Consider the following 27,804-nt stretch of genomic DNA (forward strand, 5'->3'; position numbering starts at 1 on the left):
ATACCCAGCTGTAATAACTCATACTTGTCATTTCTAAGTATGTGCCCCAAATATGCTGTTTTTCTCCTTTTAATGACGGTCAAAAGTTCTCTGTTCCTTTTCCATTCTGTGCAACACCATTTCGTTCGTACTATGATCGGTCCACTGTATTTTAAATATTCTCCTAAAAAGCCACATCTCAAAAGCTTCTAGCCTTCTCATTAAGTCAACATTAATACTCCAAGCTTCGATACCACAAAGAAAAATAGAGTGGATATAACATTTTACCATCCGATATCGGATTTGTAGATTGATTCTTTGGTTACTCAGTTGTTATTGCAGATTCTTTAATAATTTTCTCTAGGGCAATGTTGAATAGAAAGCACGACAGGCTATCTACCTGTGGAAGTCCTATTTTTGTCTGGAAAATTCTTGAAACTCCGTTCTGAACTCTAACCTTACACTCGACTGTTGAGAGGGTTGCTTTCCTTTTAAAGGGTGTGTACCTTTTCTTGTCACTCAATATGTTAGCTACAATTAGTAACAAATTTATGAAGATTCGCGTAAAATAAAAAAGAATATCAAATAATGCTTCCAAATTTGTAATGAGGAGTAATTTAGTATAATTACATACTAAGTATTTAACGAATAGAAAAAGAAGTTAGAAGAAGTTTCAAATTAAAAAAAAAACATCCACAAGGAAGAATTTCCTGTAACTGGCTATATACCATTAATTACAAGTAAATTTAATGAAAAAATTTTCTTTATAAAAGGTATATTTATTTAAAAACCCTTAAAAGGACCACAAATATCACAGAACGTTTTCGCTCTCAAAAAAGAACATCATCAGTGTTAGTTACAGGCTTGGCATGCTGAGCCACACAAAAATGCAGAGGGGAAACCCTTTTAAATGTTGACTAAATGTTTTAGATTGTAAAATGATTATTAATTATGAAATCCAAAGGATGGATATAATTCCTAAGGATAAGGCTATGGGGCGCTATATGACTCCCACGAGGGTTGCTAACTAAAAAAATTGTCAATTTACCGTACTCAATGTGAATACTTAATTTTTTCACATAGCAACCCACGTGCCTCGTGGGAGTCATATAGTGCCCCGGGGCCTTTTGGATTTCATAATTAATTTTACAATATAAGACATTTCTCTCTCTCCTGTCGTTTCTCTATTACTGAGGATCCTGATCTTCCAATATTCCTAACAATGTTTCTCCACTGGTCTCTATCTTCAGCTGCTCTAAGAGCTTCGCAGAATGAGTTTCCAGCTGAATGCTTTATTTGGTCAGACCACCTAGTTGGTGATCGTCCTCTTGATCTTGTCCCCGGAACGTTTCCAGAAACAATTAATCTCTCCAAACTGTCGTCACCTCTGCGAACCACGTGATCAAAGAATTGTAGAATTCGTTGCAGACATATTGTGGACAGCCTTTTTTTAATATTGAGTTGGTTTAAAATGGAAACGTTTGTAATATGAGCTGTCCAAGGTATGCGCAGCATTCTTCTCCAACACCACATCTCAAAGGCATCAATTTTTTGGCGCTCGCATGCGCGAAGAGTCCAAGTCTCTGCTCCGTATAGAAATATTGAGAATACAAGGGCATTCACTAGTCTCATCTTGATATTTTGAGAGATAGATCTGTCTTTCCAAAGTTTAGTTAGGCGACTCATCGCATTTTTTGCCATACCAATACGTCTCCGAACTTCTGCTTCACAGTTACCATCGTTAGTTATACTAGACCCGAGATAGACAAAGGTGTTTACTATCTGGTATTCCTGTAATATGTTAGTCAGTTGAATAGTGTCAAATCTGTCGACCACCATTATTTTTGTCTTAGCTTTATTGATTTTCAGACCAACTTTATTGCTTTCGTACTCAACTCTTCGCAGAAGATCAAACATTTCTTGCTTATTTGCTGCTATAAGTGTAGTGTCATCAGCAAATCTTAAATTGGAGATTTTCCTACCAGCTACTGTTACTCCACCGGCCCATCCTTCTAAAACCATCCTCATGACATGTTCACCATAAATGTTAAATAAGTCAGGTGACAACACGCATCCTTTTCTAACACCTCTCTCGGTCTTGAATTGGTTTGAGAACTTCTGATCTAGTCGTACTGTCGCTACATTAGACTGGTACAGATTTTTAATAAGTGTCACCAGGTGCATTGGTGCGCCCATTTCTCTTAAAATTGACCACATATTTATCCAGCTTACACAATCAAATGCCTTTTGGTAGTCAACGAAGCATATAATCATAGGTACTTGAAATTCTCTAGACTTTTCAATGAGTTGTCTCAAGTTCAGGATTTGTTCCCTTGTACCTTTACCCTTTACAAACCCCGCTTGTTCTTAAGGTATTTTTTTAATGTAGATAGGTTTTTAATCTGTTTTTGATGATATGCAACAAGATTTTACTAGCATGTGTTATTAGTGACAGTGTGCGGTAGTTTTCACATCTGGTAGTACAGTAGTTCCTTTTTTGTGTAGTGGGATATAAATTGAGGTACACCAATCAGATGGCCATTTTCCTGAATTCCAAACAGCGACACAGATAGAATGGATGATATGTAATCCTTTGTCACCTAGTAACTGTAGTATTTCACATGGTATTGAATCAATGTCTGGAGATTTATTTCTCTTTAGTGATTTAATTGCATCTTTGATTTCAGCGAGTAAGACAGTAGGTTCTCTAGGGTAGTCAGAAGGCCACTGATTTTCTGCTGATACCTCGTTATTTTTATATAGCTCGCCACAGTAGTTTCGCCATGTTTCCAATATTTCATCAGTATCGGTCTTTAAATTACCTTCCTTATCTATTACAGACCACGTTTGAGGTTTAAATTCTCTGGTAAGGAGTTTGATCTTCTGGAATAAGTCCCTCGGTTCATTTCGACAGCCATGTTCCTCTATCTCTCTGCATATTTGAGAGATGTAATCAGCTTTATCTTTGCGGCACTGTTTTCTGATTTCTCTCGATAACGCTCTATATTCATCGTTTGTTCCGTATCTAGTTTTATGTTCTTTTCTGCGTTTAATCACAGTCCACGTATTATCGGATATCCATGGCTTACGGCCAGTGGAAACCGCTGCCTCACAGTGTTTTGCAGCCTCGATTACCTTATCTTTGAGATAGATCCAAAGGGTCTCTATCTACTTGGTCTAAAGAAAGAGCATCTTCTAGGTTTTGTTGAAAGTCATTGATTTTTGATGGATTTAGAGACATGACTTTTCTCTGGGGTCTTCTTTTGGGGACTTTAAAACGAAGTTGAACTTTCAATACCAGGAATTGATGATCGCTTCCACAGTCTGCGCCAGGATATGTTTTACAGTTGATGGACGACGACTTCCATCTTGATCTTATTAGGATGTAGTCTATTTGATTCCTTGTTCGTCCATCTGGGCTGCGCCATGTGTATAATCTCCGTGGATGTTGTTGATATAACGTGTTTGTAATAAGATGTTGTTCTACACAGAACTCCACTAGACGGTCGCCATTCTCATTTCTCTGTCCCAGTCCATTTTTGCCCAGCACTCCTTCAATATTTTCATTAGATTACCCCACTTTGGCGTTAAAATCTTCTAAAATTATGACGAGTTCACGATTCGGAATAGAGCGAATAGTTTCTTCTAGACGACCATAGAACCTGTTGATGTTTTCTTCTTGTGCAGCTGTTGTAGGAGCGTATACCTGGACAAGGTGTAGGGTATTGGTGGATATTCTCATTTTAAGGGATATTATCCTGTCATTAATAGTATTCAATTACGCAGTCGTTAAGTTTAGAGGGTACAATTATTGCGACTCCATTTGTACTTTTGTTATCTGGGCCTGAAAAATAGACGACGTTGCCAGCAGTTGTTTTAAAATGCCCTTTTCCTCTCCAGTGAGTTTCTGAGAGTCCCAGTACCGAAAGATTGTGGTCTGCCATTTCTTTTTCAATTATGTGTAACTTTCCAGGGCTTTGGATCAGTCCCTGGACGTTCCATGTACCAATTCGCTGACATTTTCTTAAATTAAATAAAAATTTGGATTCAGTCGCACAATTTCTGTGAGGTGCCTGGTCCCTCACACCTTGGCAGCCGGTAGCAAATTTCACACCTTCCGACCCGGAACCGAGATGGCGCCGAGAGTGAGTCGGGTCGCTACTCATTCCATCTTCACTTACTGAAATTTTCATCGTTATGGGAAGAAATTCTCTTGGGAAAATAGTGCAGTAGTTTCCCTTTGCCTTCTGCACCGCTGTATATGTGCCGTTTCTGTGGCTATCATTCTCGCCGCATGGTCAGTTTTGTAACAGCCAGCTGCCACTGTCCAACCTATCACCATGTCTGGCTACCCTCACTTAGTTTAGCATGCAGACCAATGCAGTTGCCCGCGATGTGGCACGTGGAGCCATAAGTGAGAGTTGAGTGCCTTATGAGGACCAGTTATCAAAAAACAATCTCCCGTCTATGACGTTTGATGTGGTCGTTCCAATAAAAGGTGCTACCTCTATAACACACTCGTACACCCCAACACATTTAGTCAACATTTAAAAGGTCCCATAAGAGATTTAGTTAACATTTAAAAGGTTTTAACCGCTGTATTTTTGGGTGGCTCAGCATGTCAAGCCTGTAACACTGATGATGCTCTTTTTAGAAAGCGAAAACTTTCTGTGATATTTGTGCCCCTTTTAAGGGACTTTAAATAAATATACTGTTTATAATTTTTTTTATTAAACTTACTTAAAAAAACATGTTCTCCAATTTTTATTAGTATAATGATATTTTCCATAAAATATAAGTTTTCTTGTTGTTGTAAGTTGTGTGAATGTGTAATAAAATATTAAGAAAAATGATAGGCGATCTATGCATGGTCTAAAGGAAAACACAAGCAAAGCACCTGAGGGTTTTAAATGATGATTTAATAATGAATGATTAATTTTTTGCCTCCATGACAATTTTATCAGTTGTCTCATACTTGGAGTATCTATACTCTGACAATTTTTACAAGACGGTGATTCATTGTCACTTGTCATCTAATATTGGTCAAAATGTGTATGCCTCAAATTCTTGAAACTATTGTCGGACTATAGAAGCTATACAGGGTGATTGATTAGTGGGGTAAAGCTCAATAGATCCGCTATAGTAATAGATAGCAATAAAAGGTAATAACAAAAATTGTAACCAACTTTGAGCTTTACATTTTAAAATTAATTAGAATGATACAGGGTGTTCGATAACATCGTGTCAGACCAAACTTATGTTTTTTTTAAATGGAACACCCTATAGTTTATCTTATATTCGAAATCTTCTTAACTTACCTATTACAAACATATAAAGGGCTGTTATGTTATACAGGGTATTTACAAAGTTATAACCAATTTTCTATGAAAATCGTAACAAGTTCAGCTCCCTGTATAAATAAAAATAAGCACAACAGCATGGTACACGACAATTAGACCGAAATCATTAGACCGAAAGCAGTAGACCGAACAGCATTAGACCGAAATGGTAAATAAATTTAAAAAGTTTTCAGCAAATTATGCTAAGATTTTGTATATCTGTCTTTTTGTTAATTGTATTTTTTTGTATTATTTTATATACATAGACTGTGTAAATTGTTACTTTGTACAGTTTGATATGAAATAATTTTCATCCGTTAAACAAATTAGTGAAGGTAAAAATAAATTAAGGGTAGAGTGACGTTAACACCATTTTACCTGTTTATAATAACCACCAAATAACATTTAGTTGTAATTACATTAGTCTTATCTCTTTGACTGCGACAAGTAAAAAGAACTGTTTTTCGGTCTTCTGCTGTTCGGTCTAGTGAGGTTTCGGTAAAGTGCTTTTCGGTCTAATGAGTTCGGTCTACTGCTTTCGGTCTAATGATTTCGGTCTCTTTACAGTAAACCCAACAGCATTGGTTTATTGATACCATATTTTTTTGTTGAATGTAAAAATTTTTAAGAATGGTCGATATTGCTAATTTTCTTTAGAATAGAATATAGGGTGAGTCAAAACGTAAGTACATTATTTTCTCAGTAATTTTAAATGGAACACCCTGTATTTTATGTAATTATCGAAAAGTATCGTTAGCGTACTTTAATTTTTGTATAGTATACCCTATGTCTAAATTAATTAGCTTTTGAGATATTCTCATTTTTCAATGGACCAGTAGTGTGTCCACCCAGATCACCAAAATTTAATAAACCGGACTGATCTTTTTGGGGTTACGTTAAGAATGAAGGCTATAAAATGCCTCCAACAACAAGGGATGAGATGAAAAATAGAATACAAAGTGTATTTCGAAGTGTTAGTTTACAAGTGCTTCGTAGTGTAAATAACTCATTCACTCAACTAATTTTGAACACCTTATGTAATTAAATATATAAAATATTTTGCTACAAGTAACTTTTAATTTTTTCAAAAATGTTGTATTTTTTGTTCATGTTTTTTTTTTTGTAAAATTTTATACTGATAAATTATTTTTCGTTCTTTATTTGTTACGTTGTTACATTTACATGAAAACGTAGTTTTTAATTGTTTTCACAAAATGTTGTATTTTGTGTTTGTGTTTTTTTTTTGTAAAATTTATAACTAATAAATTATTTCTTTCATTATTTGTTACATTAACATACAAAAGTAGTTGTTAATTGTTTCAAAAATATACGTTGTGGTTGGGTTTTTTTGTAAAATTTATTACTAATAAATTATTTTTCTTTCCTTATTTGCTACATTGTTACATTGATTACCGGATTGATAATCAGTAATTTAAATTATCAGTTTTAACAAATTCAATCATGGCTTACTTAAAATTTGGAAAGATTTAGACCCCTAATTAATAATTTGCTCTGAAAAATGAAAATATTTCAAAAACTAATTAATATGGACATAGGGAATACTATACAATAATTAAAGTACGGTAACGGTAATTTTCGATAGTTACATAAAATACAGGGTGTTCCATTTAAAATGACTGAGAAAATAATGTACTTGCGTTTTGACTCACTCTGTATTCGATATAAAGAACATTAGCAATATCGACCATTCTTAAAAATTTTTACAATCAACAAAAAAATATGGTACCAATAAATCATTGCTATTGTGCTTATTTTTATTTATACAGGGAGCTGAACTTGTTACGGTTTTCATAGAAAATTGGTTATAACTTTGTAAATACCCTGTATAACATAACAGACCTTTATACTTTTGTAATAGGGAAGTTAAGAAGATTTCGAATATAAGATAAAATATAGGGTGTTCCATTAAAAAAAAAATAAGTTTGGTCTGCCACGATGTTATCGAACACCCTGTAACATCCTAATTAATTTTAAAATGTGAAGCTCAAAGTTGGTTACAATTTTTGTTATTAACTTTTATTGCTATCTATTACTATAGCGGATCTATTGAACTTTACCCCACTAATCAATCACCCTGTATTATATTTTAAAACAAATAAATAATAGCAAAAACAAGTATATTCATTAACATAAACATGTTTTTGTTTGCATTTACAATTTACAAATAATTGTTTGAGTTTCATAATTTTCCTTAACATCAAATGTATTTGGCTGAATATAAACAAAATGGTACATTCGATCCAAATATACAGGGTGACCGGAAAGTCCCAGTAAAAATAATGTTTTAACACCGCACCACTGTTTTTTGACGTTCTATACAGTGATGAGTGCGTTAGTAACCGGTAAAATAACGCAAAAGATGGAAAACATAATAAGTTGTGAAATAAAAACAGATGCAACTAGTAGAGGTGGAAATTATTGATAGGTTTACGTTACATTACACAGTTTTCCACCTTAAGACGTATCGGAGGACTAGGACAAAGTATCAATTTGCAAAATTAAAACAATAATTCTTCTGATTTATTCATTTTGTAAAGATTTTTTTTTGTTGGTACTATATAGCGAGCTGTGTGGCTAAACAATAATCTATTCTCAAAACGGTTGGCACACTATAATGACAATCTTTACAAAGTGAATAAAACGCATAAATAAGAAACATTAAAATTTTAATTGTACAAACTAATACTTTGTCATATTAATAATTTATTATTTTAATTCGGAATTAGCCACAAAATTTAATTATTCAAAACTAAAATAGTAAATAGAGATATAACAAAGGATTATTTGTAAAATTAAAATAACAATTCTTCTTTATGTAAGCGTTTATAAACGCGATGGTAGACCGGATACTATAGTAGCACCAAAATCTCAAATGACTCATATTTATTGACAAATTTAAAATAGAAATTTCATGTTGTAGCTTTTGACGATTAGGCTCTATCAATGGAAATTCCACAGCGACCGGTCAATAGAAGTGATAAAGGACCCCGAAGAAACCTTATGGGAAATGACTCTCTGTCAAATCCTCTGAAAACTTTGGGTTCTGGTAGTCCTTGATGTGTAGAGCAAAATACTCAATGGGCCCCTCGCTCCAAAAAATCATGGTTTTAAGATATAAGCCTTTGAAGTTATAGGTACAGTGAGGACGTTTGAGTTGGAATAAATTCATTTTCACGAAAATGGACGGCTCTGGAGATAAATTACGAATCAGGTCGATTTTTATTTTTAAATTATAATTTTTTGGCATATATATCATACTAGCGACTTCATGCATCTTTGCGTGCTGACGCAATCGATGATTTTTTTTAAATAAGAATGGGAGTCGTATGATAGCTCATTTGAAAGGTTATTTAATTCTCTATTCACTAATATAAACATTAAAATAATTATTTATACGGGGTGCCCAAACATTTTTTTGAATTAAATTATTTGAGATAGAAAGAAGAATGCATGTAATTTATTTAATTCGAAATACATTTTACTGCTGTCAGAATCCAGAAAAAAATGTTAATATGAAAAATAAACATTGCTTTTCGCTTAAATTAAATGTTCAAACTGCTAAGGGACAGGTGGGTGGCAGCTTTAATATTGAATTTAAGCGAACAACAATATTTATTTATCAAATAAACGTTTTTTCCTGTTTTCGGACAGCAGTAACATGTATTTCGAATTAAATAAATTATATACATTCTTCTTTTTATGTCAATTAATTTAATTAAAAAAAATTTTTTTGGGCACCCTGTATAAATAATTATGTCAATGTTTATATTATTGAATAGAGAATTGACTAGCCCTTCAAACGAGCTATCACACGACCCCTATTCTTATTTAAAGAAATCATCGATTGCGTCATCACCCCCAGATGGATGACGTCACTAGTGTGATACATTTCAAAAAATTATAATTTAAAAATAAAAATCGATCTGATTCGTAAATTATCTCCAGAGCCTCCCATTTTCGAGAAAATGAATTTATTCCAACTCAAACGTCCTCACTGTAGCTATAACTTCAGAGGCTTGTATCTTAAAACCATGATTTTTGGAGCAAGGGGCCCATTGAGTATTTTGTTCTACACATCAAGGACTACCAGAACCCAAAGTTTCAGAGCATTTGACAGAGAGCCATTTCCCATAAGGTTTCTGCGGGGTCCTTTTGCAGCAAAAATCGTGCAACGTTTATTTATTTAACAGCTTTATGGAAACCTCATTTGTGAAAAATGCAAAACTTTCATACGAAAGGTGCACTCTTCACCTTTCAAACGCATTTTGATTTTTGTCGATAGGACACTCTGGTCCAAAGATATTGAATGTTTACCGTCGAGTTGATAATTGTATTTAAAAAAATTGATTTCGCGGACCTGACTGACATTTAAAATCACCGGTATATAGGCGTTGTTTCTAATGTGAGCTCCACACTCTCGCCGAAGTCGATCGAGGTTCAACAAGTACGAGAGTGTAGACGGCCACCTTGTGCAACTTTGCCTCGCTTCGTTCTACTTCCATTCTCTGTCGGTCTGGCGCGTCCAAGTCAAAGGGATCTTTGTCGGTACCGCACCGATTGAATGTGTTCCTCGCGAAGTAGAACGAGTGTGTAGAGATGTACTTCGGACTTCGGTCAACTTTGGCGAAGTAACTTCGCCGAGAGTGTGTATCCCGCTTAAGAGAATGGTTACAAAAAGTGCTAATAAACATTTTTTCTAAAATTATACATTTCTTGTTTAAAACATTTTTTTCTACGACGCGACGAACAGATTCTTGGTAAATCTACGTTTTTCGTTCCCCCCTCGTAATGGGATTTAGGGAGAAGTAAGAGAGTATGAATGGCCAAATTATTTTGCTGTTTTTTGGGGTCAAAAATTGACATTCTCAGCAAAATTCAGTTTGTTCGCCCCGTCTTTAGAGATCAAATCTTTGGCGAGTAGACTATATTTATCTTCCAGAATTTTCTAGATCTTTTTATCGAAATTTAAGTAATCAATCATGGAATGCACTTCTCGATAATCAGATATACAAAAATAGATACATCTATTGTGATTTAAAGTACCCTCTTAGACAAATTCGTTTACCTTGTGATTATATTTAAACAACAGTACTTGAAATATATTTTTGTAATAAATCAATAAAAAAATTTGTTTTTTGTTTTGTTTTTGGCTTTGGTTTGAAACCATTAGCCACGTAATTGGGGAGCAATGTTTAGTGTATGTAATAAAAATATTCGTATATATTATATATTACACTGATTCAACTATCGCTGCAACATAACTGTTAGCAATCCTATTTTTATCATTAGTAACAAAGTTCTGTTAACTTCCTGTCTGGGTCAGTTAAACAAAACAGTACAAGTTTTTTCAATGTCAACTTTCTCGATAAAAAGATTATCCAACAGAGTATAGAGGTTTAATAATTAAAATAATCCTATTTCTAATAGGCCTTGGGCCCGCATATACAATTATTATTTATGACCACACCGTTGAAACTTTTTGTACTTGTTATTTGGGTGGAGTCGGACAAATTTTGAGCTTGGCGCATTATGGTAGTGGGGCGTTTGTCTGTCAAGCGGTGACGAAGTTGTCAATTTTATGCAAGAAAAAAATTTATTACCACATTGGTCATTCTATTTTAATCAATGGATTTTATCATATAAACAACGAAAACAATTTTGTCGGACAAAAATATTGGGGCATATGACGCGTCGGACACGCTAAATATGTCAAATTTATGAAAATAATAAATTTATTACCACATCGGTAATTTTAACGGTATCTATCATAAAACCTTTTTACAATAATGTGGTAACCTTGTCGGACAATTTTCACGGGGCATATGCGCAGTCGGACGCACCGAAGATGTCAATTTCCTGAAAATTTTTTATTTATTACCACAGATGTCATTTTTATTTTGTAGTGTTCTTTTACATGTGTAATGCATATTGGATCACTTGTCGGACAAAAATAATGGGGCGTTTTGGTACAATTAAAAGAAGAAGTAATTTTTATGCATACAGGGTGTTTGGTAAAGAATGGGCCATAGCTTAACCTCAGGTTCCTGAGGTTAAAATAGGCCGATTTAAGCTAACTTACCTTAGTACAAAGTTTATAATAGCCGAGATACAGGGTGTCAAAGTTAAACTTTTTTTTTATTTATTATTTAATATTTCCTGATAGGTATGAGATAACAACATGAAATTTTATATTTGGGGGTTTCTTGGGTCTAGAAATCTAAATTCCTTACCAAAAATTATGCATTGCCCAGAGGGCGCCACATATGCCTTTCAGCACTCATTTATTACGTTCAATTTTTTTTATCCCTCACTCTGTATAATTTTGACATTAAAATTTTTATTTTCCTATTAGTTTTACTTAATAAAGGTATACTTCTTTCATCTTCCTAAACTCAACCGTTTTCGAGATAAACGCATTTTAAATATGCGATACACCATCATTTTTAGCATAATATCATTGAAGTTACACCCGAAAAATAACTTAAAATTTATGAAAATAATAAATTTATTACCACATGGATAATTTTAACGGTATCTACCATAAAACCTTTTTACAATAATGTGGTAACCTTGTCGGACAATTTTCACGGGGCATATGCGCAGTCGGACCCGCCGAAAATGTCAATCTCCTGAAATTTTTTTATTTATTACCACAGATGTTATTTTTATTTTGTACTGTTTTTTTACATGTGTAATGCATATTGGATCACTTGTCGGACAAAAATAATGGGGCGTTTTGGTACAATTTAAAAAAAATTAATTTTTATACATTTTTGGCTTCATATTAAATTACGTATTTTTCGGCTCATATTACCCGTATGCGCGCCAATGGTGAATATTAAATTCTTAACTGTAGTTAAAAATGTGCAATAACTACCTCTTAAAACCCACCAAATTTCATTTGCATATCTCAACTGGTTTTAAAGCAATAAATAAATCGTCAGTTTGTCAGAAAAACTTCAACACCCCCTATCTCGGAAACGATGCATTTGTGGACATACGTTTTTCTCGTAAAGCAAACTGACTTTATTTTGTCATGCACAATTACTCCTTAAAGTTTGCCATTTAAAAACACACTTTGTCTATGAAAAACATGGCTAGTTATTAAAGTCCTTAACTTTTTTATTATCCAACATAAACGAATGAATGAAAAAACTGAATGTTGAGAAGGAATGAGGCTATAGTTAGGTTTTAATTTTAGTATTTTATAGATGCTAGAATATTCCACGGGGTGATGCGAACTTTGAGAAAAAACATTTTTCCCTTTTTAAATAGAAATTGAATAAAATTTCTGAGATCGGTAACTTTTGAATGGTATATACAATTTTCAAAATTACAATGGGATAAGACAGGGAGATTCCCTGAGTCCTCTGTTGTTCAACCTGATCATGGACGAAATAATAAAAAAAGTAAGAACAAAAAAAGAATACCAAATGGGAGAAAAACCACTTAAAATAATCTGCTGTGCAGACGACGCAATACTAATCTCTCAAAGTGAAGATGATTTACAACGTTTGCTGCACGAATTTAATATAACCGCTAGAAAATTTAACATGTAAATTTACCTAAAAAAGACTAAATGCATGGTTATATCAGCAGATCTAATAAGGTGTAAATTAGAGCTGGAGGGTCAAATAATAGAACAAGTCATGGAGTTTAAATATCTAGGCATCACACTATGCAGCTACGGAAAGCTCGAAACAAAAGTGGAAGATCAGGTGAATAAAGCAAACAGAGCCGCAGGTTGCCTGAATGAAACAATATAGAGAAATAAAAACATCAGAAAAGAAGTGAAAGGCAGAATTTACAAAAGAGTCATCAGACCAATAATGACATACGCGGCAGAAACACAACCTGATACAGAAAGGACAAAAAGAATGCTATAGAAACAGCAGAGATGAAAACATTGCGAAAAATCGATGGTAAGACGCTGTGGGATAGAGCTAGAAGTGCAGATATATGAAGGAGATGCAAGGTGGACAACATTAATAACTGGGTGAAACAGAGGTGTAACCAGGATGATCCTAAGGGGGAGTTACGTCTACTTGAAGGTCTCTGGGGGTATGGAATAATAATTGTGTTAAGCGTATAGAGCTCAAAGTACATCCAAAAGGGGGGTTATAACCCCCAAAACCACCCCCTGGTTACGCCTATGGGGTGAAAAGCAGAAGAGTAGAATGGAACGACCACATAAGCCGAATGACAACAAATAGAGTAGTAAGGACGGTCACAGAAGGTTCCCCAATAGGAAGACGATCAGTGGGAAGACCACGAAAAAGGTGGAATGACAACTTACTGGAGGCACATTGAAACACAGACAGAGTAATGTCTATATAAAAGGAAGAAGAAGAAGAAGAGAAGAATTTTCAAAATTAAACATGCTTTGGAAAGGTATAAACATGCTTTGGAAAGGTAATGTTCAGTACTAAAGGAAGCTGTAAAGTCGGACTTAAATTTTCTAAATTTTTGGGAGTTTTGGGGACGAGAACGAAAAACAGACTCTAAATGGGACGTAAAATCTACACCCTTGGACCAAAATGGATGGTTGACATATATCTCTTTTCCTATATTTTAAGATTAGATTTGGCCCAATTTTTTCAATTCAGTCACATTTAGAAAATCGAAAATTTCTTGTATAATATAGTGTCACATGTACGGGAACAGCCGTTCTCTGGGATATAAAAAAATAATAAGCATCAAGGAGACCAAAGCGAACTATAAACAATTTTTCTCGGTTAGTTCTACATAGATCAAACTGAAAATTTGTAGAAATACACCTTATAATATTTATAAGGACGTAACGTAGAGAACATTCCTTCTTCTTCTTCTTTCTCATAATCCTTAGTGCCCTTCAGGGCGTCGGATGTCGGGTTCCGCCTTGTAGAGAACATTCTAAAATTTTAAAAAAAATTTCCGAAATTTTCCCTCTTGTCGAAAAATCTTTTTGGAAAATTTTGTGTACAATTCTTTGTCATGCCCTTTTAAGTGTAGTACTTAGCGTGTGTACCAATTTTTAGCTAAATCGATTCAAAAGTAACCGAGAAACACTGTTTTAAATTTTTTTTTGATAATACCTCTTCGTCGATAGCCTAAAAGAATTAAGATTTCTGTTATTTTGCCCCAACATTTTTGTCAGACAATTATATTTTTTGTTTAAGAATATAATTACTTGTAACCTACTACTTTTGTCGGAAAAATGGTTGTAAAGATAAGGGATGCACGAACCCAGCATAATTTGAAAGTATACTTTACTAATAAAAATAAATTTTTTGTCCGACTGTCGAGTTGCCCCAATATTTTTGTCCGACACTTCGATTTTTTGATTAAGAATATAATTACTTATAACCTACTAATGTTGTCGGAAAAATGGTTTTAAAGGTAAGGGTTGCACGAACCCAGTAAGGTTCAAAAGACAGTTTATTAATAAAAATTAAATTTTTTGTCCTACTTTGGATTTGACCCAATATTTTTGTCGGACACTTAGATTTTTTGATATGGAATATAACTACTTATAACCTGATACTTGTGTCGGAAATTCTTTTTTATTTCGAGAAAAAAAACTACAGAACGATGTTTGTCGTTGTTCAAGGAGTATGTACACAAATTATCAGATCACAATTTTTCTAAAATTTTCCCTCTTGTCGGAAAATTTTTTAAGAAAATTTTGGGTTCCGATCTACGTCATACCCTTTTAAATGCTTTACTTAGTGTGTGTACCAATTTTCAGCTAAATCGATTCAAAAGTAACCGAGAAACACTGTTTAAAATTTTTTTTTTTGATAATACCTCCTCGTCGATAGCCTAAAGGAATTAAGTTTTCTGTTCGTTTGCCCCAACATTTTTGTCAGACAATTACATTTTTTGTTTAAGAATATAATTACTTGTAACCTACTACTTTTGTCGGAAAAATGGTTGTAAAAATAAGGGATGCACGAACCCAGCATAATTTGAAAGTATACTTTACTAATAAAAATAAATTTTTTGTCCGACTGTCGAGTTGCCCCAATATTTTTGTCCGACACTTTGATTTTTTGATTAAGAATATAATTACTTATAACCTACTAATGTTGTCGGAAAAATGGTTTTAAAGGTAAGGGTTTCACGAACCCAGAAAAGTTTAAAAGACAGTTTATTAATAAAAATTAAATTTTTTGTCCGACTTTGGATTTGACCCAATATTTTTGTCGGACACTAAGATTTTTTGATTTGGAATATAACTACGTATAACCTGATACTTGTATCGGAAATTTTTTTTTATTTCGAGAAAAAAATCTACAGAACGATGTTTGTCGTTGTTCAAGGAGTATGTACACAAATTATCAGATCACAATTTTTCTAAAATTTTCCCTCTTGTCCGAAATTTTTTTGGGAAAATTTTGGGTACAGCGCTACGTCATACCCTTTTAAATGTTTTACTTAGTGTGTGTACCAATTTTCAGCTAAATCGATTCAAAAATAACCGAAAAAATCTGTTTTAAAATAATTTTTGATAATACCTCCTCGTCCATAGCCTAAAAGAATTAAGTTTCCTGTTCGTTTGCCCCAACATTTTTGTCAGACAATTACATTTTTTGTTTAAGAGTATAATTAATTGTATCCTACTACTTTTGTCGGAAAAATGGTTGTAAAGATAAGGGATGCACGAACCCAGCATAATTTGAAAGTATACTTTACTAATAAAATTAAATTTTTTGTCCGACTGTCGAGTTGCCCCAATATTTTTGTCCGACACTTTGATTTTTTGATTAAGAATATAATTACTTATGACCTACTAATGTTGTCGGAAAAATGGTTTTAAAGGTAAGGATTGCACGAACCCAGAAAAGTTTAAAAGACAGTTTATTAAATTAAATTTTTTGTCCGACTTTGGATTTGACCCAATATTTTTGTCGGACACTTAGATTTTTTGATTTGGAATATAACTACTTATAACCTGATACTTGTATCGGAAATTTTTTTTTATTTCGAGAAAAAAACTACAGAACGATGTTTGTCGTTGTTCAAGGAGTATGTACACAAATTATCAGATCACAATTTTTCTAAAATTTTCCCTCTTGTCGGAAAATTTTTTAAGAAAATTTTGGGTTCCGATCTACGTCATACCCTTTTAAATGCTTTACTTAGTGTGTGTACCAATTTTCAGCTAAATCGATTCAAAAGTAACCGAGAAACACTGTTTTAAAATTTTTTTTTGATAATACCTCCTCGTCGATAGCCTAAAAGAATTAAGTTTTCTGTTCGTTTGCCCCAACATTTTTGTCAGACAATTATATTTTTTGTTTAAGAATATAATTATTTGTAACCTTCTACTTTTGTCGGAAAAATGGTTGTAAAGATAAGGGATGCACGAACCCAGCATAATTTGAAAGTATACTTAACTAATAAAAATAAATGTTTTGTCCGACTTTCGAATTGCCCCAATATTTTTGTCCGACACTTTGATTTTTTGATTAAGAATATAATTACTTATAACCTACTAATGTTGTCGGAAAAATGGTTTTAAGGGTAATGGTTGCACGAACCGAGAAAGGTTTAAAAGACAGTTTATTAATAAAAATTAAATTTTTTGTCCGACTTTGGATTTGACCCAATATTTTTGTCGGACACTTAGATTTTTTGATTTGGAATATAACTACTTATAACCTGATACTTGTATCGAAAATTTTTTTTTATTTCGAGAAAAAAAACTACAGAACGATGTTTGTCGTTGTTTAAGGAGTATGTACGCAAATATCAGATCACAATTTTTCTAAAATTTTCCCTCTTGTCCGAAATTTTTTTGGGAAAATTTTGGGTACAGCGCTACGTCATACCCTTTTAAATGTTTTACTTAGTGTGTGTACCAATTTTCAGCTAAATCGATTCAAAAATAACCGAAAAAATCTGTTTTAAAATATTTTTGGATAATTCCTCCTCGTCCATAGCCTAAAAGAATTAAGTTTCCTGTTCGTTTGCCCCAACATTTTTGTCAGACAATTACATTTTTTGTTTAAGAGTATAATTACTTGTATCCTACTACTTTTGTCGGAAAAATGGTTGTAAAGATAAGGGATGCACGAACCCAGAATAGTTTAAAAGTATAGTTTATTTATAAAAATTAAATTTTTTGTCCGACTTTGGATGTGCCCCACTATTTATGTCGGGCACTTAGATTTTTTGATTTGAAATATAACTACTTATAACCTGATACATGTGCTGAAAATTTTTTTTTAATTCGAGAAAAAAAATACAGAACGATGTTTGTCGTTGTTCAAGGAGTATGTACACAAATTATCAGATCACAATTTTTCTAAAATTTTCCCTCTTGTCGGAAAATTTTTTAAGAAAATTTTGGGTTCCGATCTGCGTCATATCCTTTTAAATGCTTTACTTAGTGTGTGTACCAATTTTCAGCTAAATCGATTCAAAAGTAACCGAGAAACACTGTTTTAAATTTTTTTTTTGATAATACCTCCTCGTCGATAGCCTAAAGGAATTAAGTTTTCTGTTCGTTTGCCCCAACATTTTTGTCAGACAATTATATTTTTTGTTTAAGAATATAATTACTTGTAACCTACTACTTTTGTCGGAAAAATGGTTGTAAAGATAAGGGATGCACGAAGCCAGCATAATTTGAAAGTATACTTTACTAATAAAAATAAATTTTTTGTCCGACTGTCGAGTTGCCCCAATATTTTTGTCCGACACTTTGATTTTTTGATTAAGAATATAATTACTTATGACCTACTAATGTTGTCGGAAAAATGGTTTTAAAGGTAAGGGTTGCACGAACCCAGTAAGGTTTAAAAGACAGTTTATTAATAAAAATTAAATTTTTTGTCCGACTTTGGATTTGACCCAATATTTTTGTCAGACACTTAGATTTTTTGATATAGAATATAACTACTTATAACCTGATACTTGTGTCAGAAATTTTTTTTAATTGGAAAAAAAACTACAGAACGATGTTTGTCGTTGTTTAAGGAGTATGTACGCAAATATCAGATCACAATTTTTCTAAAATTTTCCCTCTTGTCCGAAATTTTTTTGGGAAAATTTTGGGTACAGCGCTACGTCATACCCTTTTAAATGTTTTACTTAGTGTGTGTACCAATTTTCAGCTAAATCGATTCAAAAATAACCGAAAAAATCTGTTTTAAAATATTTTTGGATAATTCCTCCTCGTCCATAGCCTAAAAGAATTAAGTTTCCTGTTCGTTTGCCCCAACATTTTTGTCAGACAATTACATTTTTTGTTTAAGAGTATAATTACTTGTATCCTACTACTTTTGTCGGAAAAATGGTTGTAAAGATAAGGGATGCACGAACCCAGAATAGTTTAAAAGTATAGTTTATTAATAAAAATTAAATTTTTTGTCCGACTTTGGATGTGCCCCACTATTTATGTCGGGCACTTAGATTTTTTGATTTGAAATATAACTACTTATAACCTGATACATGTGCTGAAAATTTTTTTTTAATTCGAGAAAAAAAATACAGAACGATGTTTGTCGTTGTTCAAGGAGTATGTACACAAATTATCAGATCACAATTTTTCTAAAATTTTCCCTCTTGTCGGAAAATTTTTTAAGAAAATTTTGGGTTCCGATCTGCGTCATATCCTTTTAAATGCTTTACTTAGTGTGTGTACCAATTTTCAGCTAAATCGATTCAAAAGTAACCGAGAAACACTGTTTTAAATTTTTTTTTTGATAATACCTCCTCGTCGATAGCCTAAAGGAATTAAGTTTTCTGTTCGTTTGCCCCAACATTTTTGTCAGACAATTACATTTTTTGTTTAAGAATATAATTACTTGTAACCTACTACTTTTGTCGGAAAAATGGTTGTAAAGATAAGGGATGCACGAACCCAGCATAATTTGAAAGTATACTTTACTAATAAAAATTAAATTTTTTGTCCGACTGTCGAGTTGCCCCAATATTTTTGTCCGACGCTTTGATTTTTTGATTAAGAATATAATTACTTATAACCTACTAATGCTGTCGGAAAAATGGTTGTAAATAAAAAAATTTCAGGAAATTGACATCTTCGGCGCGTCCGACTGCGCATATGCCCCGTGAAAATTGTCCGACAAGGTTACCACATTATTGTAAAAAGGTTTTATGATAGATACCGTTAAAATTATCGATGTGGTAATAAATTTATTATTTTCATAAATTTGACATATTTAGCGTGTCCGACGCGTCATATGCCCCAATATTTTTGTCCGACAAAATTGTTTTCGTTGTTTATATGATAAAATCCATTGATTAAAATAGAATGACCAATGTGGTAATAAATTTTTTTCTTGCATAAAATTGACAACTTCGTCACCGCTTGACAGACAAACGCCCCACTACCATAATGCGCCAAGCTCAAAATTTGTCCGACTCCATCCAAATAACAAGTACAAAAAGTTTCAACGGTGTGGTCATAAATAATAATTGTATATGCGGGCCCAAGGCCTATAAAGATATATTTTCAGATTGCCTAAACATTGTCAAACTTAACAGACAATGCAGATAACGTATTTTTTTTTATTTTAAATACCCACGTCGATATTCCTAGCGTAAAGATTAAAAGTAATAAAGCGAAGAGTTAGAAGAACCCATTTCCGTACAAAATGAAGGAGTTCCGGTATATAGACCATCTGTAAAAATATTAGTACATTTGGACGTTGAGAGGTGATTCAAATTTTTTGTAGAAATTGCTTGAAAATAACTCAAATAATAATATTTGAGTTATCCTCCCTCTCAAAAAGGTCCGGAACATTGTTTAAATAACCAAAATGTCGAAAAATGAAGGAAAAATTCGATTTTTTTCTTCGTTTTTTGATTATAACTTTAAAAGTATTCATTTTCGAGAAAAGTTGTACAGACATAAAAGTTGCATAATTAAATTTCCTATAATATAGAATTGGTTAAAAATTTAAAAAATAGTCACCCTTGTTGCAAAATAGCAATAATTGCGAAAAAACCATACAAAAACAAGTATTCGCATTTTACGTTTTTCAACCATTTATGCTACACTTATGACCTTCATATTCCACCCAGAAAAACTTTATGATACAGTAAAACAATACTGTAAATTTCATTAAGATCGGTTCAATAGATTTTGCAAAATAAATTTTGCAATCCAGCTTTCGCAAAAAAAATTCTTTCAAAATGTTACAGGACTGAAAATAAAGCAGATAGTAAGTTGAAATTTTTTTTGCGTATAGAAGTGTACTGTACCTTTCATTTTCAATTTGCAAAATTAAAATCGATTAACTACCACGGCGTCAGAAATTTTTTTAAATAAACATTCATTATTGTTGCTACGCGCAGGACAGCGGATAGTTTGCTCTGATTGGACATTCCAATGACCTTTGATAATGTAATGTAATAATACATTTTAATTTTTATTACATTTCGATATAAATAAATAAATTTGTTTATTGCAAAATAAAAACACATACTCTATCCTTTAAAATAACACTTTTTCTAGCAAAAACTTTCTTTGTTCATACATTTTAACTTAGAGAATAAAAGTTTATTATTTTTAAACATATGCAATTGTTTAAACAATATTTCACAAACAATAATAAAATTAGTTTGATTTTTGTTGAATTAAAATATTAAAATACAACAAAATATAGAGTAAGAAAATAATATATTAGATAAAGATTGGAAGAAATTTTGGTGGAAATCAACTTGTGTGAATCGAACACCGCTGTCCTGCGCGTAGCACCAAAAATTTATGTTTATTTAAAAAATTTCCTGACGCCGTGGTTATTACACGATTTTAATTTTGCAAATTACAAATGAAAGGTACAGTACACTTCTATAAGCAAAAAACATTCAACTTGCTATCTGCTTTATTTTCAGTCCTGCAACATTTTAAAAAAATGAATTTTTTTTTTGCAAAACTGGATTGCAAAATTTATTTTGCAAAATCTATTAAACCGATTTTTATGAAATTTACAGTGTTGTTTTACTATATCATAAAGTTTTTCTGGGTAAAATATGAAGGTCCTAAGTGTAGCATAAATGGTTGAAAAACGTAAAATGCGAATACTTGTTTTTGTATGGTTCTTTTAGCAATTATTGCTATTTTGCAACAAGGGTGACTATTTTTTAAATTGTTAACCAATTCTATATTGTAGGAAATTTAATTACGCAACTTTTATGTCAGTACAACTTTTCTCAGAAATGAACAGTTTTAAAGTTATAATCAAAAAACCAATAAAAAAAATCGAATTTTTCCTTCATATTTTGACATTTTGATTATTTAAACAATGTTCCGGACCATTTTGAGTGGGATTATAACTCAAATATTAATATTTGAGTTATTTTTAAGCAATTTCTGCAAAAAAATTTGAGTCACCTCTCAACGTTCATCTCAAAACAGATGCGCCCTGGACTAATATCATATTTCGGGAAAGTAAGATGAGCTGGATATTTTGAGGAGCTACTGAACACACAGGAAAACGAAGGTGTCTCTGAAGCACCCTAACCCCCGACAGAACTACTACACTAGAGTGTAGTACAAGTGAAAGAACAATAAAAAGGAGAATACGACATCACGCAAAAGATATTAAATCACGTGCGACTAGAGTTATCTGGGTAAAAGACTTACAATTTAATGAGAAATTACCAGACGAATGAAAACGGCTATAATATGTTCACTCAAAATGTGATAAAAATGTACGCCACAAATATAAAGGAATTGAAACAACTTGGTGAATGTCCTCGATGGTGAATTAGGTGAACTGCAAATCAAAGTTTACTGGAAGCTATTGGACAATATTAGGAATAACCTTTTATTCCGACAGATACATCTACAATTTACTTTTCAAAAACACCATCTTTTGCACTCTTTATGTAGAGAAAAAATATTAAAATGAAAGTAGATTATTGCATTTCTTTTCATTTTGAGCTCCACCTTTATTATACACATGTTTCAAGTTATTCAGCTTCCATCAGGAACACTTGTAGCTCAAACTGAATCCAGTAAGCTTGGATTTGAAGTTCACCTAATTCGCCATCAAAGAGAACTCTCCTGAATTCTTGTTGTTTCGTATAGAGGTCGCTGCTAGTATACTCAGCATTGTTATGTTACACAGCGTTCATACGTATTGCATTCCATTTCAATTTTAGCTAGGTACCACATACAGGAGCTGATCTACTGATCTCCAGGCATTAGTAAATTTAGTCAATGAAATAAATTATTGAAGAGGCCTTAAAATTAACATTTCAAAGACAAATTGGATGGAAGTTGGAAGAATTAATATAGATCAAGGGCTTCTTCTTAATGGAGAGCAGACAAAGTGCAAACAATTTTAAATACCTTGGCAGCTGGTTAAATGTAAATTGTGACTCTTGTGAAGAGATAATAACGAGGATCGAAATATCACGTAATGCTTTCATGAACTGGAAATCAGTTTTATGCAACAGAAACCTGTTGAAACCTGCATATTCGTCTGAATATGCATCGACAGGATAAGTCCTGAAATGTTATGTGTGGTGTATCCTATTATATGGATTTAAGACATGGATATTAAAAACCATACCTAATGCTTAACAAATTGGAAACATTCGAATTGTGGTGTTGTTGACCAATCCTAAAGATATCGTGAGTTTCGCAAATTTCCAATGAAGATATTCTTAAAATGATGAATTCAGAACGTCTGCTTATAAACATAATATCGTCGCTGATTTGCAAAAAGGTGCCAAGTGACATTTTATTCAAAAGAGGGGTTATGTGAAAAAATGATAGGTACGAAGGTTCTACCTATTCCGTAAAATGGTCCAGTGTATTAATTATTGTTGTTGAGATAGTCTCATAATTTTCTGGTGCCAAGTAACATTTTTTTAAACTGGTTGTGTAAAAAAGGAGCTAAGTACCACTTAGTAAAAATATAAAAATGTTACTTGGTCTCTTTTTGCAAATCAGCGACGATATTATAAGGAGGATGAAAACAAAATACCTTATAATAAAGGAAAAGTGGAGGGAAATAGATGGATAGATCGAAAGTAACTTTTATGGCTGCGCAATATGAGGCAATTGTGTGGTTCCGCAGAGCACTTGCTAAAGGAGCAGTATGATGACTTTCCTACATTGGCTCAGAAAACTCTATTAGCAAATCACAAAAAAGATTACAAATTAGCAATAAAATCTGCTAAACAAAGGGCCAATGATAACCTTATTTCAACTGCATCCAATCCAGTTAGTGTATGTGGGATATCATAAATGAACACAGAAACAAGTCTAAAAGCAAGTTAGAAACAAAAATTACGCCTAATGAATTTAATGACTTCTTCACTAATGTCGCATGTAACTTGCAAACCCAGATTCAACCCTCCTTTTTCAATCCCTTGGATTTTGATGTCACCATGTTTTGGGAAGAATTTTTCTTCCAAGATGTTTCTCTTATTGAAGTCAGAGACATTTTAACAAATATGGTGAACAAGAAAAGTAGAGAGTACTTTGGATTCTAGGTTAACATAATAAAAGGTGTGAAACATCTCATTGCTGGTCCATTAACAACACTTATAAATCACTGCTTTAAGGAAAGCATTTTTCCTGATCTGCTCAAAAAAGCAGTGGTGGTACCGATCTATAAGTCGGGTGACAATGATGACCCATCCAATTATAGGCCAATATCACTCTTTCTATAATATCAAAGGTATTTGAGAAATGTATGGCAGCAATGATTTTTGAGTTCTTTGAATCCAAAAATTTGTTCACAAATAGTCAGTTTGGTTTTAGGAGGGGTCTAAATACGACAAAAGCCATCGTGGACTCAGTGATGAAGATTCAAGAGGCTTTTGAGCAGAGCTGCTATCTGTCGGCTACATTTTGTGACCTGAGCAAAGCTTTTGATTGTGTTTCACATGAACTGCTTCAGGAAATTGGAGAGATATGGGTTTGGAGATAGTAGCGTTGTAATGATCTCCAGCTATCTCTCCGATAGAAAGCAGAGTGTACAGGTGGGTAGAATGAGGTCGGCAGAGAGAGCTATAAATATCGGATTACCTCAAGGCTCAATATTGGGACCACTTTTGTTTCTAATTTATATTAATGATCTTCCACATATAGGCCTTACTAGTTCATTTACTCTTTTTGCTGATGATACTACTATTACCTGCAAAGATTAGGATTGTAAGGCAGCAATAGAGGCATCAAAGCAAGCACAAGATAAGGCAGAACAATGGTTTGCAGCAAATATGTTGCTTCTAAACATCAATAAAACCCAGTCTTTGATTTTTTCAACAAGACAGCTTTCATCCGGAGATGCAGACAAACAAATAAAATTTTTGGGAGTTTACTTGGATGCAGGACTATGTTGGAAAGCTCATACACGGTCCCTTGTTGCTAAGTTAGGAATCACAACTTTTCTGAATAGAAGACTTTCTGAGTGTGTATCTCAGTTCACTTTACAACAGGCCTATTTTGCACTGTGTCATTCACACATCAGCTATGCAATTTTGGCATGGGGTCACAGTGCTGGAGCCAAAGATGTCTTTCGTATTCAGAGAAGAATAGTAAGGATAATTTCTGGCCTGTCCTATCAGAAAGAATGTCGGCAAGCATTTGTTGCACTGCACATACTAACTCTGCCTTCGCTATTTATTCTGGAGAGTCTTGTTCATGTGAAACAAAATATAGATTGTCATCAAAGACATGAGGATGTCACCGATATGAAACCAGAAATAAGCATGCCTTAATACTGCCCTACACCAGGCTCCAAAGAAGTAGAGACGGACCAAACTCTTATGGTTTAACATTCTACAACAAGTTGCCTACTGAAATTACTGAATTGCCAACTTTACAATTTAGAAAACAACTAAAGAATTTTCTCATAAGTCAAGCATTTTACAGCAGTGATGAATTTTTAAATTTTAACTTTAATGTTTGGAACTGGGTTGTGAATTGTTGAATTGTACTTTGTTTATTCTTAGGAACCCAGAAAATGTTTTTCTTAATTGATGTATGTATTATTTCATATTATGCCTTGTGTTTTTATACTTGTATTTTATATCTTGTGTTTTTATATTTGTATTTTATATCTGTGAACCAAAGTTGTACACTATTTTTCGACGTATGTAAGTACTTTTGTATATTAACATGAATAAATGACTTGACTTGACTTGTAGAATTATTTCATGCAGCAGCCGATAGAGAATGGTTTCAGAAAATTGTGACATAATGATGGCTAACGTCTCAATACTGACACGGCACCTAAATAAAAAGGAAACCAAGTAAAATGTTGGCGTTTAAGCTAATATCTAGAAAAACAAAGGTAAGAATATACAGAATAGTAATCTATCGGTAATGTAAAATTAATGTAATATAAACCCCTAAGAATTACGTTAAACGTTTAATTTAAGTTATAATATCACACCATATTAATTTATAAATATAGAGGTACATTTAAGATAACCAATCTTTCTTATTCCAATAAAATTCTTTTATATTTGATTACATTCCACAACAAGCTAGCATCAATTTACCAAAAACATATATTTTTACAATAAACCATTAGAAAAATAAGTTGTAATTAAAAAAATAGTCTTAACATCATAAAAAAAGATAAAATAAAAGTAAAACGTTATGATACTACCTGAAAACAGAATAAAACACAAGCAAAACCATGAGAGAAAATAAAACGTGAGAACGTATCTACACTACGCTACCTGTACCTAGAACTGCTGCTTTTAGAACATCACTCATCTCCGAATCCAGAAGACCTTCATCTTCTGGAGTGGAAGGAAGGGGACAGCCGATGCAGTCCTCCTCCTCCTGTAAAAGAAAGAAAATATATATAGTACGCCATCTTAATTTAAGGGAGGAGGTGTGGTTTGAAAATTTTGAAATTTTGAACATAAACAATCTGCCTATTTAAGGGAAACCATCGCGATACAATGATTCCACCTTTTGAGGCGCAATCTAGCGACATCTCTCGTATTACGAGGAAAACAACGAAAAGCCCTAGATACAAAGTTTACTACTTTTTAAACAATTAGAATAATTTAAATAAAAATATAATAAACAATATTTTAAATCCAAGACTTTTCGTTAATAAACTGCTTTCTGGCTGCATCCCGTATCTCCGGATTTTACAATATATAATCACAGAGACGACGAAAACACATAACTTCAAGAATACTCTCTAAAAATTTCAGATTGATCTGAGCAAAATTACCGGAAATACAGCATGTTGAATATCCCTACCTTCGACTCGCTTTGCGCTCAAGCACGCTTGAGCGTAGTGAGAAACGTTCAACAACTGTTCTCTTTCGCTTTTGTAAATTACTCCGCGATTCAAAAACATTCCGGTGTGCATCACCATACGATTCGACAGACAAAAAAGAAATTGAAAATAAAAGTTGTTAAAGCTTTAAACACGTTTTTCTCAAAACTGCTTTTTTCAAAGGGGGTGGACAAAAACTTTTTAAAAACTACTTGAGCTATCCACTTAAATTTTTCATAAATTTTCTTTAGACATTTTGTGAGGTAGCGCCGTCGAGATATTTTTTGTTTTATGCTTATTTTTTTGTTTAACAATAATAAACATGTTGATTTTCACCAGTTATTAACATGAATTATTTTAGTTATTTTGAATTCTGTTCTGAGTTTCCAAAATCTCAAAAAAATTGTTAAAATTAAAAAACTCGAAGCGTCGATAAACTCGACAGAGATAATCTAATAAAATCTTTTTGAATTTTTGTTTCATATTATCCAATGACGAGTTCTGATGTCCACCACAAGATCCATTTTTTTGGAGGTGTCTAAAAATTTGCCACCGTTGTTGGCGTATCTTTCAATATTTTGCCTTGATTTTTTAAACGCTTTTATTTAGTTCAATAGTTTGCGTCAAAGCTTTAGACGTTAATTTGAGTGCCTTTTCTCCAATGCAAATGAATAAAAATTTGCAGACATATGCATTCGCGGGAACAATACACGAATAATCAATAATTTTTTTTATTAAAAAGGGTTCAAGGCAGGTTTTGTTTATATTCGATTCAGAGTTGGACTACCATCTCCATATAGCAACTATTTCAGCATCCTTATGCATCATCAGTGAAGTTTATGCAGTCACAACTCTGAAGGGAATATAAACATTCTGCCTCTTTTAAGGCAAACCATCGCCATGCAATGAACCCACCTTTTGAGACGCAATCCAGCGACATCTCTCGTATTACCAGGAAAACAACGAAAAGCCCCAGATACAAAGTTTACTACTTTTTAAACAATTAGAATAATTGAAATAAATTTTTTTTTAATTTAAGAATTTTTTTTATGTTTATTAATTGTTTAAATAAAAAAAAACGATTTTAATGGAAAATGCTTAAATTCTCTTGTTTTTTACATTGTAAAAACTTGAAACTTTTATGTGTTGTAGCTAATGACATGAACTATAGATAATTTAACTTTTTACGTTAATTGTTTACGTTATGCTTCATAAATAAACAATAAAGTTTCAAATTTTTTGGGGATTCC

General features: G+C 32.8%; 1 protein-coding gene across 3 annotated transcripts in view; it reads right to left on the reverse strand.

Moving 5' to 3' along the window:
- The window catches only part of LOC126880006 (adiponectin receptor protein-like), a 132,797-nt gene that overhangs the window by 43,828 nt on the left and 61,165 nt on the right, over window positions 1-27,804 (reverse strand). For 2 of the 3 annotated variants that reach the window (XM_050643517.1, XM_050643515.1), the window contains exon 3: window positions 26,004-26,103. In XM_050643517.1, the coding sequence (XP_050499474.1) occupies window positions 26,004-26,103 (100 nt within the window). Of the gene's footprint in view, window positions 1-25,997; window positions 26,104-27,804 lie in introns of all 3 variants that reach the window. The other variant, XM_050643516.1, reaches the window with a different exon arrangement.

This window comes from Diabrotica virgifera, chromosome 2, assembly GCF_917563875.1.
Source record: "Diabrotica virgifera virgifera chromosome 2, PGI_DIABVI_V3a".
NCBI lineage: Eukaryota > Metazoa > Arthropoda > Insecta > Coleoptera > Chrysomelidae > Diabrotica > Diabrotica virgifera.